Source organism: Dunckerocampus dactyliophorus, chromosome 11 (assembly GCF_027744805.1).
Source record: "Dunckerocampus dactyliophorus isolate RoL2022-P2 chromosome 11, RoL_Ddac_1.1, whole genome shotgun sequence".
Taxonomy (NCBI): domain Eukaryota; kingdom Metazoa; phylum Chordata; class Actinopteri; order Syngnathiformes; family Syngnathidae; genus Dunckerocampus; species Dunckerocampus dactyliophorus.
In genome coordinates, this window is record NC_072829.1 from 18,108,873 (window position 1) to 18,124,341 (window position 15,469).

The 15,469-nt window shown below is 40.2% G+C and overlaps 1 protein-coding gene and 1 long non-coding RNA gene across 5 annotated transcripts in view; one reads left to right on the top strand and one right to left on the bottom strand.

The window, feature by feature from the left end:
* Positions 1-7,977, top strand: part of LOC129189667 (protein phosphatase 3 catalytic subunit alpha-like) — a 48,761-nt gene extending 40,784 nt beyond the window's left edge. For 2 of the 3 annotated variants that reach the window (XM_054791584.1, XM_054791585.1), the window contains exon 14: positions 3,433-7,972. In XM_054791584.1, coding sequence (XP_054647559.1) covers positions 3,433-3,611 — 179 coding nt within the window. In that variant the 3' untranslated portion in view covers positions 3,612-7,972. Of the gene's footprint in view, positions 1-3,432 lie in introns of all 3 variants that reach the window. The other variant, XM_054791586.1, reaches the window with a different exon arrangement.
* The window catches only part of LOC129189669 (uncharacterized), a 66,742-nt gene that overhangs the window by 49,203 nt on the left and 2,070 nt on the right, over positions 1-15,469 (bottom strand). The window lies entirely within an intron of this gene.

Consider the following 15,469-nt stretch of genomic DNA (forward strand, 5'->3'; position numbering starts at 1 on the left):
AAGCATAAAGACATAAACATGTAGAAATTGTTTTCTAGTACTTGTATGCTGTACATTTTACGTGAATAGTTGTCCTTCGCTGCATTGAGGTTCAACATCGCTCCCTCACTCTATTGTGTTTTTCAAAAATGTATTATGAAATGATCGCTTTTTTGAGGTTGACTATTGCCTATTAGTAAAAAAATATTAAAAGACACGTTACAGTGGTGTGGAAAAAGCGTTTGCTCCCTCCATGATTTGTTTTTTTGTTGCCTGTTTGTCACAACAAATTTAAATATTAGTCAATGACAACACAACTGAACACAGAATGCATTTTTTTTAAATGAAACTTTTTATTATTAAGGGAGAAAAATAAAGTGATTGCCCCCCATCCCCTCCCCTAAAATATAAGATCTGATATTGTGATATTAAAAGTGTAATATAATTCTGGAAAATGCTATAAAGGCATTTCTAAAGTTTTGGGACTCCTGTAAACCACAAAATTACACCAAGAGCGTGATGACTCATCCAAGAGGTCACAAAAGACCCCACACCAACATCCAAACAACTGCTGGCCTCACTTGCCACAGTTAATGTCAGTGTTCATGACTCTACCATAAGAAAGACACTGGGCGAAATTGGCCTGCATGGCAGAGTTCCAAGATGAAAACCACTGCTTAACAAAAACAACATCTAGATGACCCCCAAGACATTTGCGAAAATACTCTGATCTGACGAGACAAAAATGTAACTTTTTGGAAAGTGTGTGTCCCACTACATCTGGCGTAAAAGTAACATTTAGAAAAAGAACGCCATACCAACAGTAAAATATGGTGGCGGTAGTGGGATGGTCTGGGGCTGTTTTGCTGCTTCAGGACCTAGAAGACTTGCTATGATAAATGGAACCATGACTTCATCTGTCTACCAGAAAATCCTGAAGGAGAATGTCCGGCCATCTGTTTGTGACCTCAAGCTGAAACCAAATTGGGTTCTGCAGCAGGACAATGATCCAAAACACACCAGCAAGTCCACCTCTGAATGGCTGAAGAAAAACAAGTTGAAGACTTTGGAGTGGCCTAGTCAAAGTCCTGACCTGAATCCTACTGAGATGCTGTGGCATGACCTTAAAAAGGTGGTTCATGCTCCCAAACCCTCCAATGTGGCTGAATTACAACAATTCTGCAAAGATGAGTGGGACAAAATAAAAAAAAAACACCGCTGTTGTTGCAAGTTATTGCAAACTCTTGATCACAGTTGTTGCTGCGAAAGGTGGCCCAACCAGTAATTACATTTAGGGGGCAATCCCTTTTTCACACACGGCCATGGAGCTTTGGATTTTTTTTTTTAAGTTTAATTTAAAAACTGCATTTTGTGTTCAGTTGTCTTGACAGTGACTAATATATAAATTTGTTTGATGATCTGAAACATTTAAGTGTGACAAACATGCAAAAAGATAAGAAATGAGGAAGGGGGCAAACACTACTGTAGATGTAATATTCTGGTCATTATGCGTTAGTAATGTTACATTGATGAGACATCACATTATATTACATAACTTTAATTAACTTCACACTGCCATGGCATGTCCGACATGACATAGTGAAAAAAAGTTGTCCTCCCATTCCATGTGGAAGTGGTAAGTTTTTGGCTTCTTACTTTGTCCTTCTTTCCCACTCCGTTTGAAACCCTTTGTTACGCTTAGAACAAACAAATTGGAGGCTAACTAGTTAGCGCGAAAGCGGCGGCCATCTCCTTTGTTCCTGCAGTGATCCCTCGCATTACCGTTGGGCAATGGGGTGTAAACAAAGAATAAGATTGTAAAGGTGACTATAGGAGTGTTATTTCATGTCGACAGGGCTTTAATAATGGTAAAAAATCTTATTTACAAAGTCATAAAAATGCTCTAAATATGAAAATATTCAATTTAATAAAAATGATACCAACTTTCCAATTAATTTATCGCTGTCAGGTCTGGAAGCAATTAACCGCGATAAACGAGGGATGAATGTAATATCACATGCTTTCAGATTACTACCGATTTAGGGGTGAATGACGTGTTTTCTGCCAAAAAAACTACCTATTTTGGGAGAAAAAATAAAAATGATTTGACCAAAAACCTGCTGAATGCTGAAGCACGAATGTACAGGGATCCAGTATATAGCGAACTTAACTGTACACTTGATAGGAACAAGGTTAAAGAAGCACATTGGCTGCTTTAGCAAATTAAAGTTAAGAATCTATAAAGCAAAAAGGGAAATTATTTCAATGGTCGGTGGCATCATGGGTAACTTGAATATCGTCTAGGGAAGCCCTTATCAGCTCATGCATCCCAAACCCATCGGCAAAAAAATGGTTTAGAATTTTGATCTGTGACTTTAAAGATGAAATGGAAGTGACTGTAATCTCACTTCCAAAAAGTGAACGTGCCAATCCCATCTCGTCGGAATGTATTGGAGGTATCAAATTCTGAATGTATGATCAAAATCAGTATTGATGGAAAAATCATTGCATTCTCTCTTTATTAAAGTTCTACACAGCCTTTTTGGAATTTGGATTTGTGTATTTAAGTACTGTATATTTAGTCCTCTGTCTGTGGCTTACCTGAACTACCATAATTTGTTTAAGAAAATAAATTATGGGTACGGCTTCTATTATGTTGATTTCTGTTCGTGATGATCCCTTAGCTGAGTGTTGGATGTACACTGTCAAGCAAAATAGTTGTGAGTGTTTGCATGTTTGCGGAAGGTAGCGTAACAATAGCTGTTGTTGAAAGGTTGCGCCTATCTCTCCAGAGTTCACGTTTACTTTGATTGAGTTAGTGTACTATATGTGATACTGTTGTGTTTTTATTTGCAACTGTGGGCTTAGGTATGTTAGCAAAACTGGGCCACTGAAGAAACTGATAAAATAAGGAACTATAAAACTAAAGTGGTGCCTGAATAGTTGGAACAAACAACTGCATATCAACTATGAGGAAACAGAGCAGGGTTTTACGATGAATGTTAATCGTAGTTCAATTAATTAGTCTCTATATGTGAAATAACTGAAACACAAGCTAATGTTGAGGAACAAAATGAATTACCAGTTCTGCTTTGTTCCATACACACCCTCTCTTAAGGGCTTTGACGGCTGATCTAGGATCAGTGGTTGGGTCGCCCAGCTAATCCTGGCTCACCATTGAAAACAACAGATAAACACTGCCTGATGTGTGTAGATACTGGCATTAGAACAGTGCAGTGTGACAGAATTCTGTTTATCCAAAGCCAAAGCTACAGGCAGAAAATCGGGACCAAATTATCAGCTTGCCCTTACTAGATTTCAATGACAGCATTAAAAAGTTGAATTCTGAGTTAAGCCGGACTGGCATCCGGTCAAAGGGTTCTTTCAGGAGTTTTGACACACATTATTCCACCAGATACTAACTGTGTGCGTCTATGTGTGTGTTTGTGGCAGCCATCCGCGGATTCTCTCCGCAGCATCGGATCAGCAGTTTCGAGGAGGCCAAAGGTCTGGACCGAATCAACGAGAGAATGCCGCCGCGGCGTGACGCCATCAACAGCGTGGGCCTGTCTATGGGTCGCATGAATATGGGAGAACCCAACGGGACCGATAGCAACAGCAATATACAGTGACACACTTAATGCAGTTCCAACACTGGTATAGCACCATCCTTACTGATAACTGTACATAGATATACTCTATACGAAAATGCAGCACACACAAATTGCAGTATTCCAAACACTGGCTTCACACACCTATGCACACACACACACACACACACACACACACACACACACACACACACACACACACATACAGGGTCATGATTATCTACCCCTTCTCGCTGTATGTTACAAGGCTGAACTGATGGGCCCTATTTAGAGACTCCCATGCCCCTGAACAAAGAAACGTCATCCCTCCCCATGCAGAACAGGAGGAGCTACTATTCACTGTGCATGTCGGAGAACCCCAGTGGGTCGACAGCGTCAGCATCGTGCGGATGCGGAATGTGTGGCATTGACAAGGAGCGGTTAAGGTCAGGGTGTGGCCATCAGGGACATAAGAGATTCTTTTTCCCGTTTGCATCAAAAATCGAGAAGCTGGCTTTAACAATGACCATGCAGTTATATTGGAGAAATGTCACTAAGCGGGAAACATGCTTATCCAACAGGGATGTGCGAAGATAACTGCAGCTACAGACTGATCTGAGCCCTCGTTTTTTGTTGTTGTTTTTTTTATATGGGTAGGGGGTACTGTTTGCTTTTGGAGCTCAACACCTCCACCTGATGAGAGAGCGGAGGCCCACTCATCCCCTCAGGCTAACTAGCTCACGGGAATAGCTTTGATTGGAAGTGTCTCTCCTGAGCTTACTTAGAGCGTTGCACACCTGAGGAATAGAATGCTTTAGGAGGACAGGGTTGAAATGTGAAGTTGTGCTAAATTACACATCCCTCCTGGCGACGGCCAACGACCTCTGGCCTGAAACGTAGGAAATTATATTTTGCAGAAGAAATGGACTCTTCCGCTGCCAAGACGAGAAGAAATCAGAGGAGAAGTTTCTTTGTAAAGCATTTATATTTACGCATCAGTGCATGCAGAGTTAAGTTATTTGATAACAATGTGAATTATATTTGTGCGCTATGTGTTTCACTGTAGTAGGATTTTTTTTCTGGTTTTCTGGTTGATATAAACGAGCGAAGGAATAATGAATAATTTATTTTGTACATAATGTTAATTTGCTTTTTTTTATTCAGATTGTTTGATCTTTTCTTCCCAATTCTTTCCATCACCTGCGTCCCGTTTCTTTTCGCACTGTACAGAATGACGGTACACTTGGAGTCCAAAGTGTCAAGTCCACATTCAATACTCTGTTCGTTGTCAATGTACGGGAGTTGGTTTTTAACGGCAAATATGAGTAATAAATACAAACTAGCATCGGATGACCACCATCATATATGGAGGCACAGGCATTCAGGCAGGCAAAAGCATGATTGCATGGTTAAAAAAAAAAAAAAAGCAAAAAGCAGCAAGACACATTTGAACAGGACAAGCCGGTTGCGTTGCTCTCACAATTTTGAGGAGAAAAAAGTACTAATTCTTGAGTCCTCTTGTTATTTGATATTTACAGTATGGTTCTATGATTATTATATTTATTATGAACATTATTCTTAATATTTAAGCTCTCTCTCTCTGCTAGTTGCTCTTCATGTTGCGTTGCTCCTTGGTTATCTTGTTGTGCTTTTTTGGGAGAGGTGAACCCCTACCACCCCCACCCCCCAACTGGAAACCCCGTGCCATAGCAACTGTGCCATGGTTCTTTCTCTCGCGCCCTCTCTCTCTCTCTCTCTCTCTTTTGGTTTAAACTCCCCAGTCACTAACACTGTACGCATGCCCCATGGGACGATCCACTTTTTTTACTCTTGAATAAAATATGCATGAACCTTTGGCATCGATACTGAGCCTTTATTTCCTGGATGAATTCTATTGTCACCAAGGAATGCCAATTAAGTTGACTGTTTTTACATGTAATATACTCTAACTGGGTGTTGGGTTATATGACTTCTGACTTCTAAAAAGCAGTTACTGGTAGGGATGCTCCCATCAGGGTTTTATGATGCCACTTCCGATACCGATCATCCATGAGTGAGATCGGACAAAATCGATCACATGGATTAACTGTGCATTTTTCAATTTATTTATGATGAATGCTATTGGCCAGGACCGCCGCTAGACAATTCCAAGGCCCCCCCACCCCAAATAGGTAGTTATTAAAAAATAAACTTTTGGGTGGATTTTTTGTTTTTCATTTTTTTGCCTTCATTTTTGTACTATTTGACACAAACCTGAATTTAATTTGATTCATGTTGTGGAGTAATACGAACACATGGGAAATAACCTGTTCAATAATTCATTTTTTAGTTCAAGATGGCAAAAACATCCCGCCCCACGTGGAGAGTTTTAAGCACCCCGGGGTCTTGTTCACGAGTGAAGGAAGGATGGAACGCAAGATCGACGGGCGAATTGGTGTGGCCTCTGCATCGGTCCATTGTGGTGAAGATGGGAGCTGAGCCGAAAGGCAAAGCTCTCAATTTACCATTACCACCCTCACCTATGGTCATGAGCTTTGGGTAGTGACCGAAAGGACAAGATCGCAGGTACAAGCAGCCGAAATGAGTTTTCTCCATAGGATGGCTGGGCTCTCCTTTAGAGATAAGATGAAAAGCACTGTCATCCGGGAGAAACTCAGCGTAGAACCGCTGCTCCTCCACATTGAGAGGAGCCAGATGAGGTGGCTTGGAGCCTCTGGGGCCTCATCTATAAAACTGTGCATGGAAATCTGACTAAAAGTCTGCAAATGCCGAAGCCCCAACACATTCACGCAATTTGTGCTTCACCTTCTGTCCAAATGTGCGTACGCAGCTCCGCCCCACATCACGCCCTCTCCACGCCTTCAATTCGCCATACATGGTCAATGCAAAGTGACTCATGAATGCGGCGTCCATATTTAATGACCCTTGATTGCATTTTGCGCGGTTCTTCCGAATCATGGCTGCTGTAAAGCCGAAGACGAAGAAGCGGAACTTCACCGAAACTGAGGTGGTAATCTTAGTTGGGGAAAAACATAATATTTGGAGGACACAGCAGTGGCATAACAAGAGGAAGATGAGCAAGTCCGCTGTCAACAGCGTCAGTGGAATGGGGCGCACCGTGGTAGAAGTAAAAAAGAGCAAAGAGCAAAGAAAAGCCCATCATTTGTGGAAAAGGAAAGAGGACGTTTCCACACACGGCCATGACACTACCCACACAAATAAGGGCCATGCATGGTAAATAAATGTTGCTATTGATGACATACTTGACATATGCAACAAAAAATGTATTTTTTAAATGTAAACTTAATCCCTAGAATGATTTAATTGACAACCTGATGTTTGTTATAATCAATATTAACGGAATGACTATGATTATAAAATAAAATGAAGTACTTAAGTGCTGCATTGTGTTTTTCATGTATCTTTTAGTGGGGATACTATACGCTGGTGCGTAACGGTGTTTATGATAAATGACAAATGATATCAGTCAGTGTCATGTCTAATAACAAAACTTTCCACAAATGTTTTAAGTCCATAATGGCATCATGTTTTGATGCAATGATGGATAAATCTTTACTGGCTTCCATTACATGTTTATTTCTAGCATATGATTTCACTTCACCACTTAAAATGTGTGTCGCCTTTTTGCCATGTCTCCTAAAAGTGCGTACGCCAGCTGCAAAGGTGGTGTAGCGCTGTGCACATTCTTTTTATAGGAAACATACTTGGCGTGGAAAACGCCGTACGCAACTTTCTGGCCCTGTTTTTCTGTGTACGCAAGCTTTATAGATGAGGCCCTTGGTCAGGATGCCTCCTGGACGCCTCCCTGGGCACGTCCAACCTGTAGGACACGTTGGAGAGACTATGTCTCTCAACTGGTCTGGGAACGCCTCGGGATCCGCAGGAAAGAGCTGGACAAAGTGGCCGAGGAGAAGGAAGTCTGGGCTTCCCTGCTTCGGCTGATGCCCCCGCGACCTGACCTCGAATAAGCGGTAGAAGATGGATGGACGGATAGATAACAAAATTAACAGATTAAAATAATACAAATAAATAAATTTATCTTTGTATTTAGCTGTCAACTATGTGTTTTATTTATGACTGGCAACATTTAAACGGTACACTACTTTATTTGCCAAGCAGATCTCAATAGAAACAGCGTGGTCATCGGCTTCATGCAATTTTGTGGTCATTTCTCATGATATTACGTTACAAAAAATAAATATAAAAAACTGCTAAGCGTTGAAGCAAATATTCTTTGAGCCTTCGTGAGCTACTCAAAACCAGCTGATGAGGTAGGAGACCTCTCATAAGGCTGGACACACTTTGTGTTTATGTTCATTAAACAATCACACACAAATAATGTTTTGAGGACAAAACATAATTAGTATAATGACAACAAGAGAGCAAAATTGTTCAGTGACACTTAGTACGTAACCTATGAACGTGATATCCACTTTCCCGTGAGACAAAAACGAGCTCTGAACTAACCGCATTGCTTGTTTGTTTTAAAAACAAAATGTCAGTGTGTTAGGAAGTCACATATGGGATCCGAAGACCAGAAGCTAGGCCGACAACTCTAGCTACTTAGCTAGCTAACTGCTGCCAGTGACAGCTCTCGGGAAAGCATGTAAAGAAAGATGCAAGAAAAGTCGAACAACAATAGGTTTGATAAGGGAGTGATTAAACATGCTGGCATCAATTGGCATACCCTGTGTCAAGCTGTCAAACAGAAGCCATTGACGTTTTATAGACCAGTGTTGATTCTCGTGGCAATACGAGACAAAATGCGTCACTTATTGGCTCAATACAATTGTTGGCAACCCTACGTGACACAGCAAATATGTAGCGTTCGCCGCCGCACGCCGACCGTTTTTTGTAATCAACTTGAAAGGCATTTATCAGCATATGCCGATCACGTGTTTTTTACGGAAATCGGCCGATACTACTCGGTGGCCGATCAACTGGAGCATCCCTAGTGATGAGTTATAGTGGTTAGTCACGTTCCCAAATAAAGTATAGTTCATAAATGTAATTAGTTTCCAGTGAAATTGTTGCTTTTTTGAAAATCCTTCAAAGATGGAAAATAATTAGTATTCATGAAGACTGATGTTCCCTTATTTTCAGGGGAAATTTCCAATCTTTTCAAATTAAAAAGTTGACAGGTATGAATAAGTCCTCTAAGTTAACCTAGCATCAAATCGTCACAATAAGAGAGATAAGCAAGAGAGATGGACTGCAAATGAAACCCAATAGCTGATTTTTTTGTATATGTCAACACCTATATGAAAATAAATGTCAAAATAAATACTACACGCATACATATAACAACCTAAAATTGTGCATAAAATAGTCCCAATGTATTGCACAAACCTAATGTTTTTAGTGTATTATTGACTTCCTTGGTTTTTGGACGTGATGCTGGAAGACCCATCCACGACCCATCTTCAATGTTCTGGCTGAGTCCAAGAGGTTCTCATCTAAGATTCTATGGTAACCTTGGCAGAGAAACATCCCCAGAGGTAAATGTTTGACAGTGGGGATGGTGTTGGTGGTGGTGGCGCATCCATCCTCAATTTGGGTCTCATCTGACCACAATCTCCCAAGCCTTCTCTGAGTCATTCAGGTTTTCATTGTAAAAATTCAGACAGGCCTGTACGTGTACCATCAAAGGGAGCTTGCAGGTACTACAGGATCCAAATTCACTATGATTCATCAGCTGATAATGGTATAAAAATGAAATATTAGTTCATATCGGCATTGTTTTTTTCTGTTGATAATGACATTGGCACCAGTAACATTGTAAAAGAGGTGTTGGCACCGAGATACAGCACGGACCCTATTTTCCTGTTTTGTCATGAGTTGTTTCTTGAATTCAATAGTGTTCCTCACCTTCTTTATCAAAATGCTGGCACTTGCAACTTTCTTTGGCTCTATTTTGGGTTACAGTATAGAGGTGAGAAATACTATTGAATTCAAGAAACAACTCATATGAAAACAGGAAGGTGGTGGGAGTTGATCTTGTGGTCACATCATGTCTTTGCGGACAGTCACCAAGAATCTTGTCTTCCGTGAAGGAAGACAAGGAACACATTAATGACTCTAACCAAGGTTATAGTGTACCTCTATCCACACGCGAGTTATCTCTATGTATAAAACAATAATGTAGAAATGTGTAATATCAGAGTGTACTGAATTCATTATAAAGTACCTACATTTCCTTTCAGGTTAGAACATATTAGGCGACTGTTGCTTAAAAGTGCAGGCTATTCACTTGTCAAGGTCCCAGATAGTGTTAATCAATTCAAATGCAGCACTGGCATGTGCAGCTGTCTCTGTTTCTTGTTTTTGCCCTACGTAGGAAAAGGCAGCTTGGTCGCAGGGATGCCCTTTTCTTTTGCCTGACACCTTCCAAAGGGTGTAGGGTTGCTCCCCAGCAGAGGTGATGTGTTGTGACATTCTGCATGGCTGCTTGTGTGGTGGGTGTACAGGGTCCTAAAGAGAAGGATGCTGTATATCAGACACTGGGAGGAAGAAAAACGTGCCTACCAGCAATGTTCCCTCTAAGCTGCACATGGACGCAATGGCGCACTGATCTTGTGTTCTCAGCGCACAGTATATCCTTGCAGCACAACATAACAAAATCCAACCTGAACTGTAAATAAAATAAACACATCATTTATTCTGTACCATTTTGCACTGCAACTCCGTGAGTGACATGCAAAAAGCAGATCCTTTATTTACTTACGCAGTCAATCAATTCATTAACAGCGCGTTGCGTAGTACATGCCGATGTTTTACAGGTTAGAGTAAGTGAGCTAAATGTGGCTTGCTAACCCTGTATTATGGCAAAACGAACAGGCAGTGCAACATCCACTCACCAAGGAAAACAAGTAAAAAAAGGTCTTTCAAAAGGTGTGTAGACTGCTTATTTATTTTGTCGTCAGTGCTAATGAGACATTTTCTCAAAATCTGACCATACTACTATTTTTTTGAGCCTGGATTATCGGGGCATGTCCTGTCATGTTCACAACTTCAAACTTCTGTGTGTGTGCACTGATGATGCACATGAGTGTGCTTCATTCACCAATTATGGTGAATGGTTATGGTTGGTTACACGGACAAGAAGGTTTTAAGGTTTTAATACTTTCAATATGCAGAAATATACAAGTCTTGAAAATTTCAGAATACATAATAAGAAAGATACAAAGTTGGAGGGTGGAGGTGGGGGGTGGGGGGTAATGTCCAGTTCGACCCACTACCTAAAGTATACTTTGAGTTTGGCACCCTGTGCGATTGAGTTTGACACCCCTGCACGAATGCAACTTGAATATAAAAAAACAACCCAGTCTCACTTTGCAAAAAGGTACACAAAAATACTCTAGTTACTTAGGAACTAATGAAGAACTAATGAGTAACTAATGACTAAGGCACATACATTTACACTAGTTACTTAGGAACTAATGAAGAACTAATGAGTAACTAATGACTAAGGCACATACATTTACACTAGTTACTTAGGAGCTAATAAAGAACTAATGAGTAACTAATGACTAAGGCATATAAATTTACACTAGTTAGGAACTAATGAAGAACTAATGAGTAACTAATGACTAAGGCACATAAATTTACACCAGTTAGTTAGGAACTAATGAAGAATGAATGAGTAACTAATGACTAAGGCAAATAAATTTACACTAGTTAGGAACAAATGAAGAACGAATGAATAACTAATGACTAAGGCACATAAATTTACACTAGTTAGGAACTAATGAAGAACTAATGAGTAACTAATGACTAAGGCACATAAATTTACACTAGTTACTTAGGAACTAATGAAGAAATAATGAGGAACTAATGAGTTGGGTAGTTACTGAGGAACTAAGGAATAACTAATGAGTAACTAATGAGTAGTGGTTAGGGTTAGGTTTAGGTAGGTTTGTTCCTCATTGACTACTGTAATTTTGTGTACCTTATTGTAAAGTGTTACCAACAACAATATGATGCAGAGCATCATACAACAACAACAACAACAATATGCATATAGTTAAATTAAGACCTCATGACATTTTAAACAAAGCATTATCATCAGTATTGCATTACACATTGTGCAAGGGAGCATAGTTTAGCAACACACACTGTTCTTGAAGCACTAGTACCACCTCCTGGTAAATGTGACAATTTATCTAGGAAGATACAGTTTTATAAAGCACAGTAATAGCGCCATCTACCAGTAAATATGATTTAGTGTATTGAGGGATTTTAAGGTTCATGTACACAAGAATAGTTTGAAAGGCGTTATTATTCATATTATTTTTCTTATAACCCTGAACAGTAACGATACCAACATGCTTGTGCTAACAGAAAATGACAAGGTTGTGGGTACTATTCTGACTACACGTGCATACTAGGGGTGTAACAATACGTGTATCTGTATCGAACCGTTCAATACACATGCATACCGGACCGTGACCCCTGTATCGTACAATACGCAGTTTCATATTTATTTTATCAACTTCTGACGCCGCTGTGCTGAAAGCTCAGTGTATCTGCGATCAGCTACTCTGGCTTAGGTTGCATTGTCAAGCACAGAGCCACTGAGCTCCGCCTCCCACATTCATACCATGCTGAAAAATGTTGAAAAATGTTGGCAATTTCAAGGTCACCTAAGGTCACCTTACTTCATGCGCATATTATACTTCAATTGTCCTCCCACTTCCTCCCTGTGAGAACAGGACATTATCTGCCCATCCTGTTCATAGACAGGAACATTATTCCACAGCAGACCAAAGGTTGTATTCAATCTTGTTTGCCTCTATGCTGACGCATAACCCAGAGCATTACGAAAATTAAACAACTGCTGCAAATCATATCTGTCCATGTTCACTGTTTTCAAAATTATGTCATAATGTATCAAATCAAACAGTACAAAGACACCGTCATCTCGAGGGAAACAAAGAGTGTTTGTTGTCAGTACGTAAGAGACAAACAGGAGCCTGTCGGGTGACTGATTAAGACAAGCCAAGCAAACCAACATATTTATGACTCCATAAACCAAAACAAGTCATCTGACAAGGCACCTGACACCACACCTGTTTATCAGGCTGCAACTGCTCTGTGAGGTTGCATCAGACATGTTTCGAATCAGTCCACCTTCTGGAAGCCCATATTTGATACAACTTCACAGTATGCTGATTGCTTGATGTGTTTGTGATTAATTTCATACAATGGAGCATTGGTGCTGTGGTGTAGGATCAAGACTCTTAATAGGTCACAGTTCACTCACACCAGACACTGGCAGCTTTGTTAACACACACATTTTCATCATACTGTAACATGAGGGACATTTTCCAGAAAATAAGAGAAATCTGACTGCCCACTGCCAATGCGCTGCACTACTGCCTTTGTAGATTGCTGGAGCTCAAGCGTGGATACCGTCACCAATGTCACACGCAGTACCGCAGAGGTTTTTTATTTTCTTGATGAAACTTTAAAATACAGGAAATTTACGGGAAGCTATTTAAAGGGGAGGGTGATGGGAAAGAAGGGCAAAATATGGAGTTTTCCAGGAAAAACGGCTGGGTGAAAAGTGTGATTTTCATTTGTACTTGAAAACATAAATCAAAGATAAATTATATTAGACACTTACAACACACTTCTCCTGTCATTTCTCATGTTCCTTTAATCTTCTATTTCAATCAAAACACGCATGACTGCTTCTTCATCATGAGACTGAGTTTCACACACAAAGTAAAAGTTTGATAACGTGCCATGATAATCTAGGCGGCCTGACATCAAAGAGTCACTGTGTAACCTACCACAATCTTCAGTGGGCCAAAAAAAAGAACATAAAGCATCCTAACAAAATCATTCTAAAAGCTGTTGTTTTAAAGGAGACATATTATGCAGTTTTTTCACAGGTTCAAACAGTTCCTCGATGCTGGGCTGCAACAAGGTGACCGAGAGGTAGTCTGCATCACTTCCAGTGATCGGATGGGGGGCACATATTGAATAAGACCACATACACTCAGTTTTCATGTTTGTACAATGTTTGGCACATTAAAGCAAATAACGGTATGTGTCGTTGAAAACCCAACTCATACCTGTATGTCTTCACCTGTTCCACAATATAACTCAGTTTAGCTCCACACAAATATATTTTGTGAGCTAAACAAACAGCAGACGCACAAGTTCTGGTGTTAGCCACACTGAGGGATGACTACTGAGACAGGTCGGACTTGTTCTCCACTAATCAATGCATCGTTAGCAGCTGACGTCAGCTAACAATGAGTTTCAGTGTTCTGGGCTAAACCAAACAAGGCAGTTTATTAATTCTCTTTGTGATATGGAACCATTGGAGCATATTAGCGGTTTATTCTGAACCGTTCTCATCTGTTACAAAACATGACAAAGAATGCGTTTCAGTCATTTTGTTATGTAACAGCAACTTGAAACAATCCACCTGGGAAACACCAGAAAAATGTAGCAAATGTAGGATAGCAAATGTCATCTGCAACTGATTGAACTACATTTTAGAATGTATAACGATTGAAATCTGCCAAGAAAAAAAGCACAAAACTGAACTTTTATTATAGAATACCCAAGTCAAGCATTGAAATGTTCAAGGTTCAAGATCAAGGCAGCCTTCACGGACATCAGCCAAAAAATAACCTTCGTATGTGGGGACTTCAATACTGATCTTCTGAATCCAAATAAGCACAAGACAATAGATAGACACGATGTCACGAGTCTACGTATATTCTAAAATCACCAAACCAAGCAGAATAACAGACCATTGTGCCACCCTAATAGATAATATATTCACGAATGATTTTGATCATAACACTACAAGTGGTCTGCTAATTAACGACATCAGTCACCATCTTCCAGTGTTTACAATTTGCAATGAAAACTACAGGAAGAGAAAGGTGGAAGACAAAAAGACATTTCAAAGACTGCGAACACAGGAAAGTATGAATGCTTTTAACAAAGATCTGGAGGAACAAAGTTGGGAGCGTGTCTTTTGTGAAAACGACGGGAAATGAAGCACATGAACACTTTGTAAGTATACACAGTGGTGTGAAAAAGTGTTTGTCCCCTTTCGATTTCGAGCAAGTGTCCGACCTGTTTTGCTGGGGAAATCACGTCAAAGGATATGAAAGGATGATTCATGAGTTGTATTCCATTGTAACCTTCATGCACGTTTAAATAAAACTAAACCTTTTTATGATTAAGGGAGAAAAAGGGAGAGAAAAAATTAAATTAAAAAAAAAAATTAATTAAAAATTAACTGAGTTAATTGAGATCTATCAGTCTGGAAAAGGTTAGAAAGCCATTTCTAATGCTTTGGGACTCCAGCGAACCACAATGAGAGCCATTATCCACAAAAACATGGCGAAAACACGGAACAGTGGTGAACCTTCCCGGGAGTGTCCGGCCAACCAAAATCACCCCAAGAGCGCAGTGACGACTCATCCAAGAAGTCAGAAAAGACCCCACAACAACATCCAAAGAACTGCAGGCCTTGCTTTCCTCCGTTAAGGTCAGTGTTCATGACTCCACCATAACAAAGACACTGGGCAAAAACGGCCTATACGGCAGAGTTCCAAGATGAAAACCACTGCTGAACAAGGCTCGTCTCAATTTTGCCAGAAAACACCTAGATGATCCCCAAGACCTTTGGGAAACACTTTGTGGTCTGATGAGACAAAAGTTAAACCTTCTCGAAGGTGTGTGTCCCACTACATCTGGCATAAAAGTAACGCCACATTTCAGGAAAAAAACATTACACTAACAGTAAAATATGGTGGTGGCAGTGTGATGGTCTGGGGCTGTTTTGCTACTTCAGGACCTGGAAGACTTGTCGTGATAAATGGAGCCATGAATTCTGCTGTCTACCAGAA